The 15,543-nt window shown below is 34.2% G+C and overlaps 1 protein-coding gene across 3 annotated transcripts in view; it reads right to left on the reverse strand.

Annotated features, from left to right (window-relative positions):
• The window catches only part of PRKG1 (protein kinase cGMP-dependent 1), a 1,128,350-nt gene that overhangs the window by 25,038 nt on the left and 1,087,769 nt on the right, over positions 1-15,543 (reverse strand). For 2 of the 3 annotated variants that reach the window (XM_081267801.1, XM_081267802.1), the window contains one exon: positions 13,988-14,084. In XM_081267801.1, coding sequence (XP_081123927.1) covers positions 13,988-14,084 — 97 coding nt within the window. Of the gene's footprint in view, positions 1-13,987; positions 14,085-14,185; positions 14,769-15,543 lie in introns of those variants that run through there. The other variant, XM_081267803.1, reaches the window with a different exon arrangement.

The following is a 15,543-nucleotide window of genomic DNA, read 5'->3' on the forward strand; positions in this document are numbered from 1 at the left end:
GTGAATAGAGGTCTGCAAAGAGGAGAAAAAAATGCCCACTTTCCTTCTTCCGCTTGCCCAGGAATCTTACACAGTCCTGTGGACTAGGAAAGCACCTCAGATTGTCTTCCCTTGCAGACTATCCTAGCATGCTAAGGGCACAGGAGACACACTAGTTGAGTATGCTTGCTCCAATATTTAACTACTCTAGGCTGGCTATCTTGCTCAAGTTACTCAAACTCTCTGTATTCCTGTTTCTGCATTTCTAATACAAGAAGCCTCCTCATAGGTTACCTGTTAAGTTGAAATAGAAGGACCCACATATCAAAATTCCTAGAATAGGGTTAGCATTCAGTGACTATTAATTCTCTTATTCTGTCATCTTCTTAGTTTAATGGTCTCTTCAGGTCAAAGCACTGTCCTCATAATATGCCCCACCACCGGCTGAGTATCACTTTGTTCCTATCCCTACCCCAGCCCACCTCAGTGCTACCAAATAAATAAGTTTGAGAAGCTACTTTAAGATTGTTGATGCTTATTCCACAGTGATTTTACTCTCAGAATTCCTTGGGAGGAAGATTTACAAGAAAAAATGCTAATATTCAAGATTGTCTTTTATTTTATACAAGTAATACTGTGTGCTATGTCAAATTAGAATTGGTAAAATTTCGTTTGCAATAAAATGTGACTTCAATGTGAAGCATTATACTGACATTTAAATGAATGTATATTTGGGTGAAGTTTCTCTTAACATGCAAATTTCTGACATGAATTTTGACAAATCTTAGCTGTCAGACTCCAGCTGATGCCAAAATGATACTACTTTGAAGAAAAGGTGAAGCAATCAGACACACTTGCTGACTATATTTACACACCCCTTACTTCCCTTTCTTGGCTAGGCACTGCCTCCAAAAGACTTGTCTCCTGTTTGACTTAATTGTTTGCCCCTACTTTCAGGAAGGAGGGTTATGATTGGGACAATGTTAAAACTGGCTCAGTGCTCCTGGTTGTGAGCTGGTCCTTAGAATATATATCCATTCATCTATTTAACCGTTTCTTTAACAGCTCATATTTCATTTTGCACTATAGACATATTTTCATTATTTTGAATAAAAATGACTTCCTGAACTATGTAAATAAAATTATTTCTTAAATGCAAGGCTTAAACTTTCAATATCACATGGCTCCTTATTATGCAAAAGTACTAGTGTGGTCAAATTATTCTTTGATGCACTACAGGAAAGGGTAGCTTGCACTTAGGTAAGCTAATGCTGTAAAGCAAATATGATAAAGTGGGCCTAGTAAACCTCATATTGGAAATCTAGGTCCTAGTACTGGTTATACAATCTCACTTGGCCTTCAGATCACCTTCCTGGAAATGAGGTACTAAACTATGTCATTTCCAAGAGCCTGTCACCCTGGAAATTTCAGTGCATCTGTAATTTACCATAGCAAAGATGTGTTTCACAATACCAGATCATATTTAACCTCATGAAATGGGCAACCTGTGGCAGTAGCTTAGGACAGAGGGAAAGGGGAAATATCCAAAGTAACACAAGTGTAGCTTAAGGAAAGATGACCAGTTCACTCTGAAAATATGGCCTGGAGTCAGTATGTTCCTATTCCATTACGAGATGAAGATTCTATTTTCTCTATTGTCTCAACCACACTTTTAAAGGGGCTTGTTTTCTATCGTAGTCTGTGTATCACTAACTTCCAAAGAACATGACATTGGATAAAGCAGCAGTAAATTTCCTAAGAAGACCATTCCAACAAGGCTCCAAGGCATAAAGAAATCTACATTAAATCATTATAATTGTAGTGGAAAATAAGAATGGCAACTATTTTCTCTAAACAAATCAGCACAGGATTTTAATCAGGTAATCTGACTTGGGTAGTAAAGCATGATAAAGTCATTTCTTTATTTTTGACTCTCTAGTCTGAAAGGCAAGGGCCTTCAAAAAGTAATATAGAAACAATTTGGCAATGGTCTGTAATTCAAGTAACTCACATTTAATACAAATGGAAAGGATTTAAGAAATTTATGACAAATTGTACAGTGGGAAACAAAGGTTCTGTAATGGAAGTGGGGAGGGAAGAAAGGAAGAAAGGATGGGGGTGTGTGTGGGGGAGAGAGAGAGAGAGAGAGAGAGAGAGAGAGAGAGAGAGAGAGGAGAGATACACTAGCCTCTTAGACTGAGAGAGTGTGAATATGCTATTCCATCAGATTAACTGTGCCCAGCTGCTGAGCATACTGCTCTCTATGCCAGTTACAATTAGTTCTCACCCAGAATCACCCAAACAGGCCAAAGTCCATAATCAAACTTTAACAGCCTGGAGACTGTGAACACACATAAGCACTAGATGGTTCCATCTCCATCATGTCTCAATATCCCCCACTGCCAGACAATATGTCAGTTTTCTCAGACACCGGCCTTGGAGTCCATGAATGGGAACAAGGGTTCTGGAGCAGGAGCAGCACAGAAACTGGCCATGAAATTGCCATAAGATCCAAGAAGAAAAAAGACATGGAATTACGGTACATGATATAAATGGAAATTTATACTAATAAACTAGATTTATTTTTATCTTTATTTTTGGAGGATACCAGGGATTGAACTAAGGGGCATGGAACCACTGAGCCACATCCCAGCCCTATTTTATATTTTATTTAGAGACAGGGTCTCACTGAATTGCTTAGCACCTTTCTTTTGCCAAGGCTGTCTTTGAACTCACAATCCTCTTGCCTTAGACTCCCAAGCCATTGGGATTACAGGTGTACGCCACTGAACCTGGCTCTAATTTACTAAATTTATAGTCAGACATATAGATAATAAAAACAATTAATGTAATATAAAATTTTAGAGTAAGAAAATGGGCACTAGGAAAGGCACGTCTTTAGAAATACAAGGCAGATGAGATGTTACCTGAGTTAGGATGAGAATGGAGAGTATTTGAACATGGGCATAAGGTTATTGAAGTAATAGGAATGTTCTTTGAATTGAACACACAAAATGGAAAATATGATAGTATGTAAACTACACCTCAGAAAGCTTCTAAAAAGGGGGAAAATAACCCAGAAAATGTATAATTTCCTGTTCTTTATTTATTGGTTGTGGTATAGCTATATATTAAATTTAAATTTTAAAGAAGTAAATGTCAGAAATGCATTTCTCTTTATGCTTATCTTTCTTTTCAATAAATGTTCTCCCAATTTGCCCAAACACTAAAGTATTGAACTTTTTTTTAAGGTCATCCTCTTTTATAACTTCTCTACTAGCTATTTATTAAAGGTTCTAAATTCAAGAAGTCCTAACTAAAAAAAAAAAAAAAAAACAAGATCATGAGTCATTTTAGCTAACATGGACGTTATTATTGCAAAATTCTTTGAAAAATTATCTAGTCAAAATAGTAAGTAATTCCTGGAAGCACCTTTTAAAGTTTTGCTAACAATAAACTACAGTTTTATTCACATTCGTGTAACCTCCTAAAGCTTCATTTTCCTCACTTGTAAAATGGGTATAAAATCAAACTTACAGATATTTCAAGATCAAGTCATAGAGTGTATATGAAAATGCTTAAAAATTTAAAGAGTGGTATATAAAAATTATTACTTCTTTGATTTCAAAAATATGTTGGAATGTTAACTAAAATGTGGACTTGTAGATGATAGTTTAATATTACAATTCATAGCTAAATCTATTTTTAAATTAATTGTTCCAACAAACTGAATAAAAAAATAATGACTAGGAAAAACTCGTCTGAATTTAAGGATGTTTTACTTTCACAGAAAAAGAAAAACAATTTTATTACTATAACTGAAATTCCAGTTTAGACTTGGCAAACCAAAATATCCTCATTTTAGGAGGGGCCAACTTACTACATTCATGAAAGAAAGTGACATGCTTTAAGTTCTCAGAAAGTTTGTATTCAACAAATTAGTATTGGATTCCTCAATATTTTTTTAACAAAATAAAAATGCTAATTCTATTATTAACTCAAGCATAGCTCATAATGATTTCTTTATTTCCATCTAAAGAAGATAAATGATGCAAGTCCTAAGAAGTCATAACCAAATAAAATGCCAAAATCCTGATATTGGAATTACTTTTCTCTGTGTATGAATAGTAGAAAATTTAGGCCAACATTAGCTATAATCTTAATAGAGAAAGTCCTGTTTTGGTTCAATTTTTAAAACCTCTTTTTTTTTTTAAATCAGTCATCTACAATTTTATTCCTCACTTTTCTTTGTACTACACTATAACATCATTTGATCTTTTTTCCCTTTAGTCAAAGTCTAAAATTAATGAATGAATATTAGCTTCTGGTTTATTCCATAAAATAGATCAGGTATAAGCAAATGGAAATTGTCACAGTTTGTGTGACACATGTCTTAATGTCCCACAGAACACAAAAGATGGATTATGAATTTAGTGGAAAGTTGGAAAGCTGTTGAGCCATGAGGTGTTGTAGTGGTGACTCAGTCTTAGGGTCAAGTATTTATGTGTATAATTTGCTATTCATAGATAGCTATACATATACGAATCACAAAGAGGGAGAAAGGGTGTCAAGTATACATTTTGAGAACAAAGGAGCAATGGACAGTAGCTTAGATTATCTATGCTTTCTTATCTGCCAAGTTGCATAAGTGACAAATAACCAAGAGAGGGTCTTTCTTCCACCACTCTTGTTTTCTTTCCTACATTCACCTCAAATCCTCACCAGAAATGTAGTTAATCCCATTTGCTCTGTAACTTCCTTTCAGATTCACAGTATTGTCTATAACTAATGACAAGAAATATCTACATTAAATTCAAAATGGTCAAAAGATAAATAAAGCTATTTTTAAAGGGAAGACAGTTTCACATTTTTTTTAAAAAAGATATATCTTTCAGATTAGAGAAAAGTTAGAGGAAAAAAAACCTCACACCATGAATAAAGGGATTGAACTATTTCATAGCAATCACTTTCACTGATTTCAAAGAACACTTGTGATTTTCCTCAATATGGAATCAAAGGTTGCCTAAGTTGAGATAATCAAAGATTGACAGCTGAAATGTGCAACTTAAAAATTATTATTTAAACATAACACTTATATTCTAAAATATCTGTCCTAAATAAACCTTATTTCATCTTGTAATGATTATTAAAATTGACTTTTGCATTCACTTTATTTTTCTTCAGCAAATAATCAAATATGTTCTTTTCCTAACCCAGGATTCTGATATCTTTGAATAATCTCATGCATTTAGAGAAATATAATATGGGTCGGTTTTGACAACTTGCTTGTACATTTCCAAATGGAACACCTGAATAGATCACAAAATTCAGTTTATTCAAAAACTTAAAGTACAGTTATAACCTAAAACTTTACCTAGGTAGAGTTGAGTGTCATATATTGACATTATATTGAAATGAAATAGGATCATGTATTGTAAAGTTCAACTCTTTCTGACATAATGACCAGATTCACTCAGGAAAGATTTTTGCATTATAATCAGATTTTTGAGATATAAGGCATAAAAAGCTTTATAACTTTTTAACTATTACAAAATAAAATTTTTATCAAATGACTTAGAATCAGATTAATTTTTTCTGAGGGGGGACTGGGGATTGAATTCAGGGGTACTTGACTACTGAGCCACATCCCCAACCCTAGTTTGTATTTTATTTAGAGACAGGGTCTCACTTAGTTGTTTAGTGCCTTGCTTTTGCTGAGGCTGGCTTTGAATTTGTGATCCTCCAATCTCAGCCTCCTGAACCACTGGAATTACAAGCATGCACCATTGTGCCTGGCTCAGACCTTAATTTCTTAATACATGCTGTCCTCAAACTGTACCCTTTCTGATACTTAAAACAAAAATAACTTCTTCCTCCCTGCTGTTTTTGTATTTCAAAAATTTTACAAGATTTTATACAAATTTAAACTTACTTTAACTGCAGGTAAGTCAGTTCAACAAGTATTTATTTTATCTTAAATTAGATTAATCTATGAAAAATAGTCACATTAGACATTTAGACTGCACTGTTCCTACACATGTAACATCCAAGGTCCTAGTGATAAACACACAGTGGTTCCCATTGCTTTAACTTCTTTATTTGAACTGCTTTGGGGTAGGGATGATCTCCTCATGCCCATTTTGAACTTGTAAGGCAACTGGCTGGAGTTAGGGGCTAAGAACGAAGCCACCTAGTCCACAAAATCTCCTGTCCTCTTAGCTAAATGTTCAAGCTGATATGCTGTATATATCAATGCTATGGAGGATATTAACATGAGGGACATAGTATGAATTAGTGATAAATTAATAAATTCGTGTGAATTAGTGATAAATTAATATATGCAATTGACGAGCTAGTCTGAATCATACCAAGTTACCTGTTTCATATATTTTTCCCAGACACAAGATAAATCTTCTATTTAAAAGGTCATGATTATTTTCTACCTATTAATACCCACAAAAGGACTATTTTTTTCCTTCTCATGGAAAGAATTCTGCTTTTAAAGCATTTACATACATTTTTCAGAGATATAGACTACATCTTGGCCCAAAGCAAACTGTCTTAGAAGAGAAATTATGATGTTTATTTCTGGAAAGAGCTCTACCTAAAAATAGCCTGTCTGCTCACCTTAATGAATTCTTTTATTTCACAGAGGGAAGTTCAGAGCTGAGTTTGTGTTTATGTGCTTTCAATACTTATGTCCAAACACCTTTTTTTTTTATTAAAGTCTAATCTCCTTTAAGAATATAATTCCATTACACTCTACCAATCAGCTGTCTAATAATATTTCTTACTGTTCCCGCACACAAATTCACTCTAGACTGGTCACTTGCTTTGGTGTCTTGTGACAACACATGACCTTTTATGTTGTAACCTTTGCCTGAAGTGGCCTTTTCCCATCTGTTCACGTAAATCCCAACCTATTCTCCATCCCTGGCTTCAGTTCTGCACACCCTCACGGACCTCCTCTACTGCTTCAGCTCCAAATGACCTCTCTCCTGAAATGCTAAGAACCTTTCTGCATAATTTATGATGTAATACAATCCTAAAGGATTTCATTTGTCAGTTTTCAAATGTTTTCATCTTAGGAGAAGCCAGAATTTTCCTGAGGGCTGGACTCGCGTCTGAAACGACCCACAGTGAATATTTGAGGATTTTTTTAGTAAACAAACTTTTTGTTGAATGTGTTATGCCCATAAATTCACTAAGTAAAAACATAAAATTTATGTTATAGCAGACAAAATGGAGCACAGGACTTAAATGTTAACTTTTGGTTGAAGTGTTGAATTGCCAGTTATATTCCTAAGTCTTGGAATGATATTTCCAGTGCCTTCTAGATTTCTAGTGATCTTTTTGAATCACATGCAGGTTTGGAGGGGGAACTGTTAACACTATCTTATGGTCGTGTACTAATTTCAAATGCTTTTAATGAAAACTATGCATTTCAAGATAACTAGCATATAACATTGCTATGAAGTCACCAGAAGTGTAAGAAAGTATCCTTTGTCTTTGTCGTCATCCATGTAGTCTTGCATTGTGATTATCAATGTACAAAATAATATATACTCTACAGTAATAAGGTGACTTCATGCATTGTCTTACTTTATTTGCATTTGTCAAAGTACTAGATAGACTACCTGTAATTTCTGGTTAGAAACTGAGATTATTTTAGGAGTTGCAATATACTATTACTTCACCTACTGACTTCCAGTTGTGTTTATTGGATTGGACCATCATTTGCTATCTGAATAGCTTATTTTCTTATAAATCAATACTATCAATCATAATAATTCTTTTGAAGAATAAATATAGAAAAATCATAAACTTAATCATTTATCAGGGAGAGCAAAAGTTATGCTAAAATGAGGCAAATATTCAGCTTTCAAGCAGTGTTGAGTGCTTATTTATTTTGGTTGCAGGAAACACGAGGCCGCAGGGCAGCAGGGTTTCCCCAGCAATAATCCTCTACAGTATAAATCACTGTGGGCACACATCAAAATGCTGCCCAGCAGTCAGTCCCACAACTATCCTATTTCACTGCTGTGTGGCTTGGCAGTAGCAAGCTCTTGTGATGTTTTCATCTTACATGGAGTTTCCCTTTTGCAGTTAAGCTGCTTGCTTTTCATAACAATGAAACAAAACTGTCCACTGAGCCATGGGTTTGGCACCTAATTTCTTGCTCACTCATCTCTTAGTCTCTGTCTTTTTCCTGTTGGTTTACATAGCCCTTCAAGCCTGCTTGTCTGTAAGCACAGTGCTGAGGCAGCTGGAAAAAATGCCACGAGAGTGGTGTGGATGCCATTATGAATGGCATACAGGCCTGGCGCACCTATGTACTTGTCGGAGTGTTGGTTAGTTCTTGCAACTTGGTACCATATTGTCCCTGTCATGAAAAATCCTACTTCAGGATTCATAAGCTTGATTGGATTCATAGAAGGTATGAGAGACAACCTTTGTGTACCCCCTGGCAAGAGCCAGGTCCCTATTATGCCCAGTTGGGTGCTGGGTTTGAGAAGGCTTTGAAGCAACTGCATTTGACCCAGCAGTCTACCTCAAACTGATTCCTTATTGAAAAGTCAAGAGGCAGGGCTTTACAATTTAGAAGAGAAATGGATAAATAAAAGCAGGCTACATCAGATGCACACAGATTTGGCATGGGGAAGATTGAAAACGGTTTTCCATCTCCCCTCATGGAAGATCTGAAAGTAAAGAGCTTTAGTGGTTTGTGAGAATTTAATAGAAACTATCAGTGAAGGTCATTTGAAGACCTCAGGATCTTATTTATATTGGAGAAATGCTTGTACTCTCAGTACTTGGATAGCAATAGGAGAAAAATAGTAAAAGCATTTTATTCACTTTCTTTTTTATGGGTATAGATGGAAATGGTAAATAAAAGTAAATTTAGCCTATTTGAATAATTAATGACAATTATTAGTATAACAAAATAACACATTGACAACACATTGACCTATGATGCAGGAGGCACATATCCTATTATTATCCTCATTTTATAGATGTGGAAACTGAGGCTTGGGTTTATAAATGACTAAGCATACACAATTGGCAAGATCTGAATCAGAATGTTTAATTCCAGAGACTGAGTTTGTTGCCACCATGTTACACACAGTGTCTTATTAGTTTTTCTCCACAGACATTTTACCATAATAACAAAAGATTTACAGAAGGTGGGTGGTCTCTACAGTTTTAACACAGATATGCATAGCAGATCAGCATTGTATCTATTCTAGCTTTATGTTTACTTTAGGTTCTTAGATCCTAGAAGAATTTTTTTTAAGCTAAGGTGTACCTGTGACAATGATTCAACACATTTGATTTTGTGTAGTAAGAATCTAAATATTTTTAGAAGCTAGAACAACAAAAATGGGTTTTCCAGTTTTTTAAAAAAATAGATTTGGGCAACAACAATAGTTCTTTCAATGAATACATGAACTTAGAAATGCTTATAAGCATTATTCTTGAGATTTTTCCTATGAAATGTGGATCATGACTCAAGTTCTCCCCGGGTAGCTAGGAGAGCAGAGTTACATATTGGGTGTGAGAGCAATTTGAAAACTGCAAAGTAGGCTTCAAATGAAAAGTTGACTGTTTCAGCAATAAAGTAGTATTAATTAATACATATTTGTTCTTGCAGTAATTTCATTTTACCAAGTGATTTCAGTTATCTATATTGATACCTAAACTCTCCTTTTGCCTTGGAAATGTCACCTCCTCCAAAGTCTTGCTCCTCCGTGCACTGAGCCTGTGTTGTTCCTACTGTGCTTACAGGTTTATTTTTCAGTGTATGATTGCTCCTCCCAGTAGATTGTGTGTTCTTAGAGTTACTTTCTATTAAACCTTATATCTCCCTAGAGAGCTCACTACATTGATACATAATAACCAACACTGAAAGAATATAATGCAAGAAGATATAAATAATGTCTCCCATATTTTTGTTCGCATATTTTATCCAAGTATGGTTTGCTGGTATAGAAGCCATTTGGATTGCTGAATAAACTTATTAATAATCTAATATTTAGAACAACCACTACATAGTATTGCCAGATTAAAATAAATTATGTGTTTACATGTGCAAATCTGTAGTGAAACAGGTACCTCTCTGATAAGAACATAAGAAAAGCAATGGGAATAATTTTCATTTATGATTTGTAAAACCAATCTTCTTATTTTAAAATTTTAACTTGTAAATTAAGAAAATTCCTTTATAGTTGTGCTTACAGCTTTAATGATAAATGATAGATAAAAAATAGCTATTTTTTTCATTTAAAGTGGTTTTGTAAACAGAATTGGTTTTCTGGAAGATGTACTATAAACAGGTCACAGTGAACACATTGAAGGTCCACTCTTAAAGAACATGGATAGAAAATGTGATCTATGCCTAATAACAGAAAGAAGGCAGTACAAATGGCTTTCCAAAGGCAATGAATTTGAGCAGGGAATGTCTAATATTAAACTAGTATTTATGAAATAGATGAGATAGCATAAGAGTAGAATTCTTATGCATATAAGACCTTTCTACAAGTTTGTGGATTTATCATCAAACAAATATTTACATTTCTTATTATGTTCTTATCTTCAAAAATTGAAAATAAATTATTTAGAAATTCTCCTGCCTGAAAGTACTACTGCATTTAAACTTATCCAAACTGACAAATGATAAAAATTAAGAAATGCTAAGAAGTCTGCAAAGGGTATATAATTATATAGAATCACACAAACATAATCTGTATGTGAAACATTAATAAAAAGTATTAAAATTCTTCATTAGGAAATGGAGTTCAGAAATTCCAATTTCTAAGCTCTTCATACCTCATTGGACAGTTTATAATCTTTGTGCCTGGAAAAAATTTAATTCTTTTATACAGTGTAACTTTCCATCTTATTTTGTAATGTAATTTCCTTGATCAATGTCATTACCAAGCTAATGACTAGTAGGTTCAAAATTTATTATATACTTTATATCAATGTGTCCATCCTGTGTTACAGAGAGGTGAAATGAGTCAGTATGACAGTTATATTGCTTAAACATAGCATTTCACAATATTGATAAAATTATTTTGCATGTGTCACCTCAGAGGAGAGTAAAGAGAAAACTCTAAATTAAAACATAACTTGGACTCTGCCTATATCCTCTCTTAACTTTGAATGAGGTGTACACCACTCTGAAGATAAACTGTTACCTTAGTGTGATGACAACAGTATGGGTAGTTATGAAGGGTTCAGGTCAAGCTCCCAATTCTGGCATCACTGAAGACATGTAAATGGTATATATATATATATATATATATATATATATATATATATATAGTTGTTGTTTACAATCATACAGAATATTCTTCACACTCAGTAATTAACATGACCCAGCAGATACTAAGTGGCTAAACTTGAGGCAGTGAACATTACAGTATTAGTCATCATGTAAATGGCTGGTCCACAGTGAATAGTGGAGATGATCTAGATGTTATGCTTGTACCCCAGGGTTTGGGGTTTTTCCGACAACACAAGATGTGACTTCAGAGTTTAAGGACATGTGCCTCCCCCCCCAACCCCACTCCCCACCCCCGTAGAACCATCATATTTGATGATCCATTAAAGATTTATCATTCATCACCATTTAGTCTTGGCAAACTGGGAAATATTTCCAACCTAAACTAATTCTTTGGATTATAGTTTTCATTTTTTTATAAACATCTGTGCAAAATATGCAATATGCATGAGAAGAAAACTAGACTGAATTCTTTCCTGGTAAAGAATGGGGAGAGTTTATATAAATATGTATATGTGTGTATAAATAAATATGTATATATACAAACATGCATATGCATACACAATCATATAGATATATTTATCTTTTTAAGCTATACTACCTTTTACATAAACTTTCCTTAATTTTGCAGTTAGTTGTTTGTGTCTCACACATTTTTCATAGAATTTTCTAAAAGACTCCCACTATTAACTTGGTATGTGATTGTTCATCTTAAAGTGGTCTCAAAACTATGATAAGCTATTACCAATATTATCAATATTCCAAAAATACTTACTAAATTCCTACATTTAATAATAACTCACTGGTAACTCAGAATTATCAGACCTCCAGACATCCATAAAGTTGTAATATTTTATTTTTGTTAACTAAAACAGCCAATTTATTGCCCATGTTCTATAAAAATAATATTTAAGGAACTTTAACAAACAGTCCCCAAATCAATCTCTGGGAAATTCTGTTCTTTATAAAGCTTCATTCAGAAAGGGGTTTAGACAAATACATTATGTAAATAAATACACTAGACAGAAAAACCTTCATGGTAAAGACCTTTACCCTCTGTTCCACTTGTATGTTCCAATACTCCAAAGCAAAGCTGTTCATGTATGCTGTTAATAAATCTTTATTAGTGAAATGTGGTGGACATCATTATCCAAAGTACATGTATGAAGAAACGAATTGGGTGTCAACATACTTTATATACAAACAGAGATATTAAAAATTGTGGTATATATGTGTAATAAGAACTGTAATGCAAAAGAACAAAAAACAAAGTACATGTATAAAGACATGAATTGGCGTGAACATACTTTATATACAAAGATATGAAAAATTGTGCTCTAGATGTATAATAAGAATTGTAATGCATTCTGCTGTCGTGTATTTAAAAAATCAATTAATTAAAAAAATGAAGAAAAAATGAAAATAAGTCTTTATTAGCTGTATGAACAGTTAAAACTCACCATAAAACCAAAGTTCTTGAAAAATAAATCTAAGGCTACATTAATTGGCAGGATTCATAAAAGCAAGAGATTTTTCTACATTCTGTTAATTTTTATTCACATAACTGAAAATACTTAGTTCCTCAGAAACACATGGTAGAATTTCAAGTCAGAAGTAGTATTAGTAGTAGTACAATATTTCTAACCAGAGTTAAGGCAAATATCATACAAATCCAAAGGAACTTATGGCTCAAAAACCTTCTTTTCTAATATTTAAATAAATAACATTTCTCTGCTTTTTGTCAAGGTCAGAAATTCCAACTGCAGCACAAATGGAAAAATATCAAAGATAACTCTGGGTCACTCTACTTTTATGGAAGGGGATTTCTTCTGACTCTTGATGGCAACAGTAACTGTTTACTACACTGTACACAGTCTCAGGGAGTTCCTAACATACTGTACTGGTGTCTGATATCAGGGAGTCCTCAGTGTTCAGCAGAAAGATGGACATGAATCTGCATTCTCAAATACGGTTTTTATCTACACAGTCTTGGAATGCAGCTAACTCAGTCACCAGCATATTTTTCTTTTTCTAATTTTTCTTGCAATATGTTAGTTTTAAAATTTCTATTTCATACAAATGCAAAATAGAATATAGTTTCATGCTGCTTTACCACATTTGTGCAATGTGTTTAATGCGTGAACTTGTACAAAACTGTCCTCATCATCAACACTTACCTGTGTATAAATGAAGTATGTATGAAATAAGTTCTACAAAATATTCAAACCATTATCTCTAATCTAGCAACTACAGATCATAGAATTTCTGCCACACCATTTATTTTTTATATATATATATATATATATATATATATATATATATATATATCTTTTCCCAGTTTGAGTTCACATTTAAATGATCATAATTATAGTTAGGGTGCACAATTAAGTTAGTAGGTCACTGGTCAGAACTAAGGAAATAAATAAAGGTTATAGAAAATCAGCTGGGCAAAAAAATATTTTATGGCTCCTCATTAAGTAAATGTGTTTACCTTTCATTTAATATGAAGAGGCTTTATGGAAATTGAGTTTTTATTTTATTTTTCATCTGTTGACTATAACCCACTGTGCTACAAACTCTCACATGCATGGATGAAAGTACTTGGTACTGATTTATAAGCAACAGTGATTAATGATAAGAGAGGAGAGAAAGAAATTTTAGTTAGGAGAAAACATGAAAAGGAAGACAGAGGCTTTCAAAAACACTTAAAGAACAATCACCTACCAGTTCTACTCGTCCGAAACCTCCAACTCCAAGGGTATCAATAATGTTGAAATCAGACAGCTTCAGGTTGGCGAAGAAAGCAGCTTCGGCTTCGTATCTGGATTTTTTGATGCGAAAAAATGGAAATTTCTTAGAGGTGCAAACACGGGTGCCACGTACAACTGTACTGGAATGATATGACTGCGGAACAGGGTTTACCTGCTTGAATTCCATCTTGCTTTTAGAGTCTGTGTTTTCTCACACTCATAAATTTTTGGTCCCCATTATGCAGAATAACATAGATTTGCACTTGTTTTTCAAAGTAGAAAAATACAAAGTACCCACTGCATGAGAGTCACGTGACTGATAAATCCAGTTATCAAATCAAAGTTACATCTTGGTATTTTTCTCCGTGTCTTCTTGTGAGCACGGATTGTTTGAGTTGCTCTTTTTTGGCTTTGTTTTGGATTTTTCGGTTTTGCTTCCTTTTGTTTTTGCCGTTCAGTGTTTGGATGGCAGTTTCTCATTAGTTTCCCTTATCCACAGGCTGGCAGTGCCTTCTATAAATATTTATTAAAAGCGGCAAGATCGTGGAGGTCTCTGGAGCAAAATTACAGCCAGGTTTTATGAAAACAGATCCAAAAAGCTGAGGACTGATGTGCAAATGTCTGAAATGGATGATTTCAGGAGCATATTCACATCTCTAAAGTGTCTTGCCTTCTCTTATGTTTACCCACTGACTCAAAGCCAGCACTCTCAGCCTGCAATCCCAGTGTCTATGTTTGCAAGTTTCTTATATGAGTGGTGAGAAGCATGGACTAGGAGTCCAACAGACTGACTATGCACACATGCAGATCTGACACATGCAAGTGGACAAAATAGGCTTCTCCTGATGAGACGGGTGAATATGAGCTGCTTAAAATATCTTCTTGTTAAAGGCCCTACTATATTTAGAAAGGGCAGGAAGGCATAAAGATGAAGATGATCTGCCCACTCACTAAAGTCAGGTCAGGGAGTAATTCAGCTGTCTCAAAATATAAGTGTTTGAAGAGCTATGCATAACCCATGACCTCCAGCCCAAGAATATGTGCTCAGTACTTTACTATACATAGACATGATGAATTTACTTGAGGTCACACTGCTAACACAGCTTGTGCGTGTCAATTTTTGAATGGAATCAGCCGCAAGCACATTTGGTGTTAGGTGATGTGACATTTTAGCTATTCCATTACAATCAATCACAAACTTTGACTCTCTGCTAAGGAGACATGTGAAACAGTTTTGTAAGTGAGCTTTCTGAGAGAGCTTTCTGCCTTCTTCAATTTATAACCACAGTCGTAGATTTTTAACAAGTCAACTGTTGACAGACTCCTCAGAGGGTAAGAAAAACATAATGTGTTTCATTATTGGTTTATGTGAAAACAATACCCTTTAATAAACCTCTATAAACAAAGGGAGTCAATCCTAAAGTTATCTGCAGACTTCTCTCACTAACTACACAATCAAGAGATCAGCACAGCAATTCAGGAGCTGGTTTATAGAATGGAACATAAGCAGCAAATGTGCATGTCTGACAT

The sequence above is a fragment of the Spermophilus citellus genome (assembly GCF_964194105.1).
Source record: "Spermophilus citellus genome assembly, chromosome: 15".
NCBI classification, from domain to species: Eukaryota; Metazoa; Chordata; class Mammalia; order Rodentia; family Sciuridae; genus Spermophilus; species Spermophilus citellus.